Source organism: Vombatus ursinus, unplaced genomic scaffold (assembly GCF_900497805.2).
Source record: "Vombatus ursinus unplaced genomic scaffold, bare-nosed wombat genome assembly UNPS02004573.1, whole genome shotgun sequence".
Lineage (NCBI taxonomy): Eukaryota > Metazoa > Chordata > Mammalia > Diprotodontia > Vombatidae > Vombatus > Vombatus ursinus.
Genome location: NW_020944351.1, coordinates 68,708 through 82,420, shown reverse-complemented (window position 1 = coordinate 82,420; position 13,713 = coordinate 68,708). Strand labels below are relative to the sequence as shown.

General features: G+C 39.4%; 1 protein-coding gene across 1 annotated transcript in view; it reads right to left on the bottom strand.

Annotated features, from left to right (window-relative positions):
- Nucleotides 1-8,291: 8,291 nt before the first annotated feature.
- The window catches only part of LOC114024747 (ensconsin-like), a 59,042-nt gene continuing 53,620 nt past the window's right edge, over nucleotides 8,292-13,713 (bottom strand). The window contains exons 16-17 of the mRNA XM_027837890.1: nucleotides 12,672-12,955; nucleotides 8,292-9,215 (exon numbers count right to left, since the gene is read on the bottom strand). Coding sequence (XP_027693691.1) covers nucleotides 9,208-9,215; nucleotides 12,672-12,955 — 292 coding nt within the window. The 3' untranslated portion in view covers nucleotides 8,292-9,207. The remainder of the gene's footprint in view (nucleotides 9,216-12,671; nucleotides 12,956-13,713) is intronic.

Below are 13,713 nucleotides of genomic sequence, written 5' to 3'. Positions count from 1 at the left end.
TGCCTACTGCCTTTTTTTTTTAGCGTTTAAAAAATCCAACCACATCAATAAGACCCAATCACGCTGACCTTCTTCAGATACCCTTGGCTCTATGATTTCCTTTACGCCGGCCAGTACTTATTGCAGTCCTATCCTTCACCTCCCAACAAGCCTTTGCTTGAAAGTCCTTCAGTGATGGGGGCCCTATTTTTACTTCTCCAGGAAACCCATTAGATAAGAAAATGAGTTCTGCAGGACAAAGTCCCTTGTAGGCTGACTGCACAGAGAGTTTAAGACTCATAGGTCTCCTAGGGAAAAAGAAATTAAAAACCTTGGCTATCAAACTGTAGCAAAGAATACACCAAAATTTCCATCAGTTTTGAAAATGAACGTCAAATTACTGACTGAAAGAAACTTGAAGACACGGACTGGTTAAAGGTCAGAGACTTAATGAAAGCATCTAAGAGAAAGTTCTTTTGCTATGAAGGAAAAAAAGGTCATTTTAGTAGCATAGGCTTGTGACTCATCTCTTAAGAAACTAAGTTGGATTCAACAAACATTTATTGAGCACCCACCATATGGCAGTGCCGTGACAGATAGAGCAGACCCTGGGCAAAGTACCACCCTCAATGCCCCAAGCAGTTCTCAAAGACTCTAACTTGAATAACAGTTACCAGTCTTCACTGGTGCAGGGAATTGCCTCACTGGGAATTCCTGACACCATGAAATCATGGTTACAAACAAAATCGTGCCAGGTATTGTACCATGTGACATATGGGACACAAAGATGAAATAGGCTCTTCCCTAAGGGAGCTTACATTTTACTGGGGGAAATTACACAAGTATGAAGTAAACAGTCATTTTCTTAGCAAGGAAGGACTAACAATTGGGGGCAAGGGGAAATAGGCAAAGGCCTAATAGAAGAACTTGAGATGAGCCTTGAATGATCCAGGGAATCCCAAATCAGGAAAAGGTGAGGGCAGAGAGATGGGAGAGGGCTTGTTACATCACATCTGGAGATTTTGCTGGAATTGACCATTTACTGGTCAATCAGACAAGAATATAGAGGAGGTAAAGAGAAGTAACAGGAAATCAATCTGGAAAGATGGAGTGGATCCATCTTGTGAAGGGTTTGAAATGCCAGCAATTATAACCTATGATCCTAGAGGCAATAGTGAGCCACTGACTTCTTGAGCAGTGTGGTGGCATGTGCTAGAAACCTAGAAAACTAGAACTGTGCTCTGAAAATAACAATTTGGCAGCTATTTGAAGGAAAGAAAGGTGGACTGGGTTAGGAGGCTGTTACAGCAGTAATCCAGATAAGCGGTGTTGAGGAGTCCGTAAGTGGGAAGAATGGGATATGAGAGGAAAAAATGGACAAGAGAGAAGGAGAATTCAAGGATGACTCCAAGGTCACAAACCAAGGGAGACTGGAAGAATGGCACTATTCCCAACAAATAGAAAAGGCAGGAAATGTTTCAGACTACTATGCGACATTTAGTAGGCTAGTCTGGTGGTTCAGAAACAGCTTAGGAGAGAGTGAATTATGTATATTTGGAAGCCATCTGCATAAAGATGATAATTGAATCTATGGGAATTCATGACATCAGCAAAAGAGAGACAGAAAGAAAAAGAGAGGGTCCAGGACAGAGGCCTACATAAGAGGGGAGAGATCATGATTCAGCAAACTCAACTGAACAGAATCAGTCAGACAGGTAGGAAGGAGGAAACCGGAGAGACCCATCATGAAAACACACAGAAGAGTGTTTCCAGGAGGAAGGAGTGGTCAACAGTGTCAAAAACTATAGGGAGAACCAGAAGGATTGAGAAAAGCCTACTGAATCTGGCAAATTAGATCATTGGTAACGTCGAAAACAGTGTCCTTCAAAATCAATGATGAGAGTAGAATATATTCCACGAAATAAAGAAGATTGGGATGCACCCCCGCATCCTGCAAAGCTGAACCTAATCACTGATGAAAAAAGACAGATCTTCAACAAGAACAAAAATTTGAGTAACTCCTCCAAAAGAATTCAGAAATGAGCAGAGAATTCAACTTGTAAGTACTCCAAATGAGAAACACAAGAAAAGTAAATAAGTGCACTTTTCAAAAGGATATTAAGCAAGGAACAGTTCTAGGGCAACAGACAAGGTTATTGTTGAAAAAATGTTGACTGAGGGAAGAATGACAAGGCATCATCAAGGTACAACAGGATCTAAGGAACTAAAATCTAAACAGAATTTAGAGTCAGCAGAAAGGGAAAAGAAGGGAAAAAAATGGAATAAAATGTAAATCTAACAATTATTATCTTAAAGGTGAATGGATAAACTCCCTAAATAAGAGAGAATGGTAGAATTTCACAGACTTTGTGTGCCAGAATTAAAAAAACAAAAACAAAAACAAAAACAAAAACGTACTGGCAAGCTTCTGGATATCAACCTAAGGGCCAATATAAAGTCCTGCTCAGGATTATTGGAGTAGGAAAATCAATGTGTGTGAGAGAGAGTAGACATGACATTGCCAGGAGTATGGGAGAAGAACTTCCAGTGTGGAAACTACCTCCACTGATACAGGCCAGCAGCTCCTCTGTAACTTCTTACACTTCAGAGACGCTTGAAGAGCAGAAATGATTAGGCACAACATCCATGGTCACACAGCTAGCATAGAGCCAAACCAAGACTGGAATCCAGGTCTTCCTGATCCTCCATACCAACTTCCTCTTCTCCCCATCAATAAAATGGGGATAACAACACTTGGACCACCTATCTTGCTCACAGGGTTGTGAGCAAATCATTTTGTGAACTGCAAATTAATAGATAAAGGTGAACTCTCATTATCTGAGTTCAGTCTTGAAGACCATATAATTTATGGGCATGCTATACCACACCCAGACCTACCATTTTTGAAAAACTCTTAAAACCACTGAGGAATTAAGGGAAAAAGCTGACCCTACTTTGTTTTTTTTGGCTTTGGTTTCCTCATCTTTAAAACAAGAGGGGTAAGTGGGAATAGATGATCTTTAAGGTCCACACTGTACCACCCACAACCCCAGACCAAGGAGAAAATGCTATGAGAGCCATTGACATGTATAGTCATTCACCTGTGGCTCATTTCTGAGGACAAAGGCACAATGTCATTTTCATTTTTCTATCTCTGCCAACACCTAGCACGGTGCTTTGCACATAGTAGGTGCTCAATAAACATTAATTCAATGATTATTAAAAAACCTATGACTCACTACTTCCCCATCCTGCATCTAGAATTTTCCTTTTCTCAGTTTCAGCCCTTCGTTCCCAACCCTGAACATTCATGACCCAGAAGAGTCTTCTGTGACCACCTGCTGTGGTCATCCAGCTTGCTACATATACATAGTCAAAAGGAAAGAAATCTGGTGCCCCTACCTAAAACCAGTCTAACCCAACTGTCTCCTGGTATTCTTCTCAAACTTCACCAAACTACCCTCAGGTTATGGGAAGGGGAAAATGAAAGAAGTATGTGTGTCCTAGATCCTAACCACCCCACCTCTGAGTTTAAACAAGAAGACGAAGTATGAAAAGAAAGGTCTATTTCCCTGTCTTTATTTACTCACCATTTCTGTGTTAGGGACACCTGACAGTACCTGGTACTCCAAAGTTTTCTTGGCACTGATAATCCCTGCAATATTGGTAGGCAGCTTGCATCTCTGTTCCAGGCCTATGTCTCCTGTGAAATGTCTCTGGTCACTGCAGGCAGAGATGTGGCCTATGGCCTACGCCACCAGCAACCCCAGAAATCCGATCCCCAAAACTCCAGTTTGATGGCTGCATCTCTTTCCCGGTGCCAAATGGCTGACCAAAGTGTCTCAAGAGCAGAAGAGGCCAAAGGGAAGGGCAGACCTTCCCACCAAATCTCATCTTCTCTCCTATCCCTTCCTTTATCCCTGTTCCAGGTGTCCTTAGTACAGCCCTGCTTCCAGAGGTGTCACAGACTCAGGTTCTCCTCTTGAACCCTTGTGGCCTATCTGGCTCCCACAGAAGTGAACTGAGTTTTGGAAAGCTACTACCAAAAAAAATTGCTTCACACAAGAAACACATAAAGAATAAAAATATGAGACTAGAAAAGAGTTTCCTGTTTCAGCTGATTCTAAAAGAATAGGAGTTGCAATTTTGTCATCAAAGCAAAAGTAAAAATTCATACTATCAAGAGAGAGACATGGAAATTACATCGTACATAAAAGTACCATAGATAATAAAACAATATCATTATTAAACTTATATGCCTCGAATGGCATAGCATCTAAATTCATAAAGGAAAAGCTAACCAAACTTCAAAAGACACAGATAGTAACAATAACTGTAGAATATGTAATTGTTACTCTCAGAGCTGCATAAGTCTAACAAAAATTTTAAAAGGAGGAAAATGTAGAACTGAACACTGTTGGAAAATTTAAGATTTCAAAGACTTATGGCATCTTCTGAATGGAAGTATTAATGAATATACCTATTTCTCAGCATCACATGCTACCTTTATAAAGACAAACCATGTAATAGGACACAGAGAAATTGTAAAGAAAAAAAAAAGAGGCAGAAATAATGAACATGTTTTGTAGTCCATAACACAATTCAATATTTAACATAGGGAATACAAGTAAAAAGTACAGACCTAAAAGGAGAATAAGTTAAAACTTCCTGAATAATGAGTGGGATAAAGAACAAATCATAGAAACAATCAGGAACCATGTAAAAGAGAACAATAATACAATATTGTAAAATTTAGGGAATGAAGGTAAACCAGTTCTCAGAAGTAAAGTTATATCATTAGAGTAATAAAGATGTTTCACAGTTAACAAACTAGAAGAAGGGAGGAAGATTATTAAACTGAGCATGCAATTGAAAAACAAGAAAATAAAAACTAAAATAAGTCCCTAAAATCTGACAATTAGAGGATCTGATAAAATGGAAAACAAAAATTGTAGAAATGAACAATGCTAAGAGCTGTTTTTTGAGAAGATGCACAAAAGCAATAATGTTTTAGCTAACTGGATTAAAAAAAAAGGAAAATCAAATTACCAAAGTGAAAAAGGAAAAAGATGAATTCACAACAGAAGAAATAAAAACAATTATCAGAAAGTACTACAAAAAAAACAGGAATAGAAACTAGAGCTTTGATTTCATTCATAGGTGGCTAGGTGGCACAGTGGATTAGAGTGCAGGACTTGGAGTCAAGAAGACGTGAATTTCAATCCTGCCTCAGATACTGCTTTGCTGTGTGACTCTTAGCAAATCAACTTAACCTGTGTGCCTCAGTTTCCTCATCTATAAAATGGGGATAGCACCTACCTCACAGGATTGTTGTGAAGAGAAAATTATTTAATAATATTTGTAAAGCACTTTGTAAACCTTAAAGCTCTATATAAAGATAAGCTATTATTCTTGGTATGGGGAAATTAACAAGTCATAAATTAATTACCAAAGATGGGTGGAGAGGAGAGGGAGAAGAAACCTTGGTCCAGATGGATTAACAAGTGAATTCTACAAAGTATTTAAAATAATTATGCTAAAATAGTCTTAATAACTAAAAAATAAGTACTCTGCCAAACTCATTTTTTGAGACAAATATAGTATTAATGCCCAAATGATGGAAGGAGAGAGATATAGATCATACTATATAACTAATAAACTGTGATGTAAATATTTTAAATAAAATTCTAGGAAAAATGTTGTTGTTTAGTTATTTCAGTCGTGTTTGACTCTGTGACTCCATTTGGGGTTTTCTTGGCAACGATATGGGAGTGGTTTGCCATTTCCTTCTCCAGCTCATTTTACAGATAGGAAACTGAGAAAAAACAGGTTTAAGCAACTTGCCCAGGGTCACACAGCTAAGTGTCTGAGATTGGATTTGAACTCTGGTCTTCCCGACTCCAGGTAAAGAGCAGGTAGGTGCTCAATTCACTGCACCACCTAGCTGCCCAGGAAAAATATTACAGAAAAAAATTCAATATGACCCAGATGGATTCATATCAGGAATGCAAGGATGGCTCAACATTAAGAAAACAATTAGCATAGTAATGAACAACAAAAACCACCTGATTAAAAGCCTCTGCTAAAATTCAGTTCTCATATATCTACTTATAATTTTCCTGATGCCTTTTATTTTATGTATGCATATATCAGTCATTTCTGGATATACTCCTCTACTACTCATACCACTTTATAACCAATTTTTTCAAAAATTAAGCAAATCTGACAAATCAGACAGTACAGATAATTGTATTTAAGCTATTAACTTTTGATAGCTTAAATGTGCATTAAGATTGTTGAGACACCCTACAAAATATTGTACATTCACAGTCTCCCACTTCTTGTCTTTTTTTAAAGGAAGTTCCTCTGGGGTATGAGACTAGATCTTGGGAAGTGATTTCTGTGTCAAAACAAAGTGCATCAATAAATCATCTGAACAACATTAAGTCTAACATACTGACACATGGGCATCGCTCATGGTTACTAAACCCACTAAGATTGCCAGGTTCAGTTCTTTGTGCTTCCACTCATGAAGATCCTAATCCAACAACCTCAAAGGGAGACTGGCTGACAAGTTAAGGTAGCACTGAAAGAGGGAAAGTTTCTGAGCTGGGACAACTGTATAATGGTGGTATAATCAAGTGGAATGGATGAGTTAGGGAGTCAGTTTAGAAGGAAAAAACAGAGTTTGTTTTTGGACATGTTACAAGTTTGAAGGGCCTTCCAAATTAGTGACCTCCCTGTAGATCAACATGCCTTTTATTCCAAATAAATGTTTGCGTTATGCAGAAGGGACAATGAACGTCATTACTTCGTCAACAAATCACTAAATTTGGATAGCAGTAACTCAAATTTCTATAGCACTCTGAAGGGAACTGCAGGAAGTATCCTATCCCTATAATGTCGCACTAAAGATATATTTGGGGTACTTTGGATCTTAAGCATAATAAAAGATTAAAAACAAAGAATCAAGCTTTTAAGGCAAATTCATCTTTTCTTTTCCTCTGTGGACTCCTCCCTCCCCTAGAGAAGAGCATGTAGTAAAAATAACCAAATGAAAAAAAAATAACCAAATGACTGCACTTGACAGTTATGAGAAAAAGTCTAGAGCTGAACTGGGAAAAGCAGTAAAAGCATTAGGACAGCAGAAAGAAAATCACAGAATCCAGGGGCCAGGAGGGGCTTCAGAGACCAGCTGGTCAAATGTATACTTGATCAAGAATCCAATTTCAAACAAAACTAAGTTTCCAAAGGGATTTTCTAAATATCTCGGATGTGTAGTTCTATGCAAAGTTTTATTGTGTATGACTGAAAATGATGCAGTTGGAGCATGGAATGTGAATCAGAAGACCGAGATTTCAAATTCTGGCTCTGTTATTTCTGACTTATATGACTCTGGGTGAGTTTCTAGCCCTTCTTGGCCTTATTTCCCTCCTCTATAAAATGAGGATGGATGACCTATAAAGTCCCTTTCCAATTCTATATCCTATGAATGTGAGACACAAACTAAAGAGAACTACAATGCAGCTGTTTTAACTGTATTTTGCACAGGAAAGGATGGGGAAGAGGCGTGGAAATAGGGAAGGTAAATATCCAATATTTAAAACATAACAATTATAGACCCAGGAAATTTGAGTCTAATTTATTGAATCTTGCTGACGTATTTGGTTGTAACTTTGTTAAGAAGTGGTACTATTCTTGCAGAATAACTATGTTAACTGTTAAAATAACGAATGTCCATCTGTAAAATAGAGTGAACATATATACATACAGCTGTCACAGCTTTTCAACAAATAACCTATGTGCAGAAAGAAAACCTGCATCTTTTTTCTTCCAATGATTGTCTCTGCCAGAATGAAAGAGCTAGCATACAAAAGTATAACTGTCTGATCTAAGGCACTGTTCTCACCTCCAACAATTCCTCTGAACTCTGAATGGCAAAGGTCTAGGAAGGATAAGAGTCCTCCTCCTCATTCCAGAATGGGTTTGAGAGAGGAACACAGTTCTGCCTCAAAAAACTGGTGATTCAACAATAAAAAATTAATTAGCAGGCTGATTAATTCATACTCAAGTATCAGGCAATGGTTTAAGTAGGATTTGATGAAGCAATTTTCATAAACCACTTATCCATTATGTGTATGTGTGTGTGTGTGTGTGTGTGTGTGTGTGTGTGTGTGGTGGTGGTGGTGATGGTCGTGGTGAATATATGCATGTGTGTATGTATTACATGGGCTTAAGACTATTGATGAATTTCTTCGCAGCTATTTCAAAGGACGCGATTCATCCCTTCCTGCCATAAAAAGGCAGGAAAATTTTGGTTAAATAGCACTTACTGCAGCCTTTAATAGGTAAGCGAATATAGCACATACATAAGAAAAAAAAAGATACTCTAAGACCATTGTGAATCAGCAAGCCAATGCCACAAGGCAATGGCCATGATACTGTTTTACATATGTGAAAATAACACTTACATGTCCGTAAAGACATAAATATGCAATCTGAAAGGAAAAAGTTAAAAAACCATGACAAACTGTAACCACACTAGGACAAAAATTTCCCCAGGCCTCATATTTCAGAATGTAGTAGAGAGTGTGTGAATGTGTGAGTGTGTAAGTGAGTGAGTGAGTGTGTGTGTGTGTGTACAGACTGCAATTTAAACTATTTTCCTGAAAGTAAAGGTATATAAATTATGGTAAAATACAATATGCAGAACTATGAAACCACCAAAATGTCTGCATTAAACACAACGTGACAATGCTCCTGAGAGCAGTCTTGGGTCATCTGAGAGATCTAGTAAGCTCTTTCCTAATACTGAATCTTTGAGAGTCTAACAGTAAAGGGATGAATGTTATTTAGGGGTTTTAAATAGGCTGGAAGCAAATTCTTTCCTTCTAAAATAAAATGTTTACCAGTCGGTTTGTAAGTCAGTTTGGATGCTTCCTCACCACTTTGCATACGTCAAAGGAAAAATAAAACAAGCAACAAGCAAGAGACAGCTTAAATGAAATTATTAAAGGAAACAGAAGTAACACTTTGCCAGGAAATCCCGTCACATTGTAACAAAGAAGGACCTAGATAACTCCCTGAAAGTCCTCAAGGTGCAGGTGGAGAAGCATCCCCTCTCTTGGGAGTTTGATTTTAACATGGTTGAACTGGCGTAAAGGCAAGAAGCAGCGTCCTGAAGAAAGATCTTTAGATGGAATCCAGTGACTTCCAGGATCGGAGTGTTTAGAAATCTGGCCAAAGAGAAAACAGTGAGAGGAAAGACTGAGTACAGAGGATTCCAGTTACATAGCATTTCACTCACTGCTTAGCTCTTTATCACTTCAGTACTACAAAAACCCCTTCTCCTTATCCTCATCCTTTGCAACCCCCTCCCCCCAGCCTCTCCGATGCCAAAGCAATACCCCCAAGAAAGAAAATCAAAATTACTCTGGGGAGCGCAAACAGGATGTTGAAGGCACCAGGGACCATGCCACCCAAATTGGGTCAGCTGAAGAAAGTAGGGATGTTTAGCCTGGGGGAAGAGTAGACTTAAGAGGGACAGGAGGGATGTTTTAGGTACTTGAAAGATTTTCACCTAGAGAAAGGTGAAAATTTCTTCTTGGCCCCAGAGAGGAGATTGCAAACAATAGATGGGAAGTTTTACTTTGACATAAGAAACTCCTAACAATTAAAACTGTCCAAAAATAAAATGGGATGCTTTTGTGGGTACAGAGTTTCCTATCACTGGAGGCATTTAGAGGCAGCTAGATGGTAAGGTGGATAAAGATCAGGGCCTGGAGTCAGAAGACATGAGTTCAAACCTGACTTCAGACACTTAAAAGATGTGTGACTCTGGGTGAATCACCTAACCTCAGCTTGCCTCAGTTTCCTCATCTGTAAAATGGAGATAATAGCACCTACCCGCCAAGGTTGTGAGGATTAAATGAGATACAGTGCCTAGCACATGGTAGGTACTTAAATGCTTGTTTTCTTCTTTCCTTCAAGCAGAAGTGGGATGATGTTGTGTTGGGGATATTACCTTAGGGGACAGGGAGCAGACCTGTGATTTCATTGGTATTGGGAATTCCTAGATGAGACTCCTTCTACCATATTTTCTGCAACTTCTAATCCTAGAGAGCTGCCTGGAAAATCAAGACGTTAAGTGAATTGACATGGGACCCACAGCCAGTGGAAGTCAGGGACGGCACTTGAACCCAGGTCTTTCTGGCTCTGAGGCTGGCTCTCTTTCCACTATACCATACTGCCTCCCTATTAGGATACTGTCAAAAGGATTAATGCACCCAACAGGGTGATGGACTGTATGAGCCCTCAGGTCACTTCCAACACTAAGATGTGCTAAGACTAGAATTTTTCAGATATTCACTTTTTATTGGCCTAAATGAATATATTAAGATTCACTGGGTACACAGCCCCATTAATAGCTCCAATAAAGAAGCCTTCTTGAAAGACTAAATGATAATAGTCAACCTGGTGTAAAAGTCCTCCCTTTTTATTTGAGTATTGGCAGCCCATAAAAAGCCTCATTATTACAGTGCTGGTGCAGCCCAGGTACTGAGTACAAAGAACCTAGTTACAGGACTCCTCCTCTTCCTTAGAAGGTGAGGGGCAGGGGTTCTTAATCTTTTTGGGTGTTAAAGAGCCTTTTGGCAGTCAGGCTGGTGAAGCCAATGGACCCCTTCTCAGAATCAGGTTCTCAACTAATTGAAGGAAATGCCAAATTTCAGTTAGAGTTTAGTGAAAATAAGGATGCTATTTTTTTCCTTATCCAAGTTCATGAATCCCCTTAAAATCTATTCATGGACCCATCTAAGTCCATGGGCCACAGGTTAAAAACTGCTGCTTTAAAGGTCTACTGGGGGGCAGTTAGGTGGCACAGTGGATAGAACACCAATTCTGGAGTCAGGAGGCCCCAAGTTCAAATCCGGCCTCAGACACTTGACACTTACTAGCTGTGTCACCCTGAGCAAGTCACTTAACCCTGACTGCCTCACAAAAGAAAGAAAGAAAGAAAGAAAGAAAGAAGGAAAGAAAGACAGACAGACAGACAAAAGGTCTATCAGGAATTAATGACCCTTGGAACCCATGGGAGCCTTCCCTTATATAAACATACCACCTATAATACTGCCACAACTTTTCACAGCTTTTTAAGCCCCACCATAGCACTGCTATCATTTGACTGACTGCATACTTCAAACATTCAACCTTTGTGACTGACCTATTACCTTGTTCTTCCTAATTTTGGGTCTTCTAAACACCAATTATGGGATACATTTGTAATAGGATTTTGCTCTACTGTGAATAGTGGTCTGTACAGTCAGGATCTGGTATATTTGTTTTTAAAATGCAATTGCTATTTTTCTCATGATTGGGAGGAGTTCAAGCAGAAGGTAGCTGATACCCAGCCTTCTGGTGATGCTTATGGAAGATTCTTCTGACAGTTATTAAAGGGCTGCAAGGCACAGGCTGAAAATGGGGCCAAGGAGTTGCTAAGAGTGCACCTGGGTAGGGAAGGAAGTGGAGAAGCACCAAAATATACAGAGTGAGCAATCTCCTTTTAAAAAATAGCATCACTGCTATTCCACAAGCACCAGGAACTTGTGTTTTAACAAGAACGTTTAACAAGACGCTGGAAGGAAAGTTTCTATCGTTAATGGAGCCTCCTTTAGGAGGCTATGGGCCATAAAGGCCTCAATCTCCTATTCCACTGTGTACAAACTTACAAGTAAGAGCCCAAACACTTTCCAAAGACCAAGCAAATTAACTGTCTATTATCCTTGTTTTCTTTCAGCAAAGAGAAAGCTCCTTGGTTCTGTTTGTTAGAAAGCCTTTCTTTTGAACTTCAATTTCTTAACTATACATTCACAGAGATGTTGCTTTAAAAAAGGATACCTCAAAGGCACATTTTAACCATAATTCTTTTGCATTGTGTATTTTAATGTTTAACAAATGTTTTCAGTCTATTTATAGAAGAGAAATCAAGATATTCCCACAAACCCCTAGGAATAACGACCTGAATGAATTAAAGCAAACATTTCACAATTATTGTTCTGTGCTCATTTACAATGCAGAAGCCAGCTGGGGTAGAAAGAGTACTGACAGAAGCCAGAGTCCTAGGTTCTATTCCCAGCTCTGCCACTCATTTCCCGTGGGACCATTGGCAAATAACTTAAACTCTCTGGACCTCGGTTTCCTCATTATAATAATCACTATCTCATAGAGTTGCCATGGGAACCAAACGAGACAATGTAAATAAAAGTGCTCTACTTCAAAGATCACTGACTGATTCATCACTCTACTAATGGAGATCATTGTTTCGCCACAACTTGGCATATTTCCTTTGGAAGTTACTGTGGCTGAAAAGACAATCACCCCATGACAAATCTGGTTATCAGCCTCTCTCTGATCTTAGCTGGATTGGTCCTTGGAAAGACAGACGCTAAGTCCATTGCAAGGCCCACCCTTGACACCTCCCCAGCTTGGTAGGCCCTGTCAGAGCTTGTGCCGCACAGGCATAGTCTTTGAGAACCTGGGGTTCCCTCAACACCAGGACTGAGGTCAACTTTTGTGAAGATGACCCAATACAAATATAAGCTATCATCATCATTAAAACAAAGCGAGCAATTACATTTGAATGAAGCAACTGACTTATAAAAAGTCATCCCTATAAAAAGAAGCCTCTGTGTTACCTGAATTGCTCCCTTCGGATGAAGCCATGGAATTCATCACTGCGTCTTCCTCAAAGTCTAACTTGGGACCTGGAACAAACGTAGCAGCATCACTTGAGTTCTGAGTACAGCTTTCGGAAGGAGTGTTACTGGAATTAAATTTGATGGATTTGGCATGAATTCCAAGCTCAATGATCTCCTTGCAAGTCCATGTACTAGATTTTCCATTCAGGTTTGAGGAGTTGTCAGTTTCACCAGCATCCATAGTTTGTAAGTTTGGAGTAATCATGTCTTTGGCAGAAAGCCTAGAGAAAGATGTTTTAATTAAATGGCTTGCCTAGTCAAATATCAATATTTTATTTGAGAAAAACCTTTGCCCTCTGATTAACTTTCATTAAGCACTCTCAAGGTGACAATATAAAAATATGAATGTATGGTGTGATTATAGATGGTCCTCTACTGACAAACAGCAGGAACAATGCAATGGATTATTCCCATTAATATTATAAAGGGGAAGGTTGATTTCCAGGCCAATACCCAAATGCCCTTTTAACCCATAATGAAACTGGATCCTTTATAACATGGTTTCTATAGGAAAAAGCATCCTAGAATTTAATTAGGGATGCCAGAAAGAGATCTCTCCCTTGCCAAAGTCCTAACACTGACTTGTATGAGGACTGTAAGGGTTGTGGCAGGGAAGAGGAGTGGGAATGAGGACAAACTCCAGCTTGTCAAAGGAATGGGGATGGAGTAAGAGGGAACATGGGTTGTGGCTGGACCTGTGGAGCTCCGACTTCTGTAGTGAAGGAAACAGGCAGAGATTTCTGTGGTGTGTGGAGATCCCTCAGTAGCTGGTTCCAGAGGGTGTGCCAGGGGTGGGGGATGAAGGTTCTGGGCCTATGAGGGCTATAGATTCCAATTCCCACAGCCTCAGTGGGCGTTCACTCAGTCTGGTGAAGGGGTAAGTAGACTACCGCCTGTTTCATCTGTCTAGAGTAACAGGCATATATAATTGTATTCTATTGAACTATTGTTAATTAGATATTCTTAAATCAGAGTGATC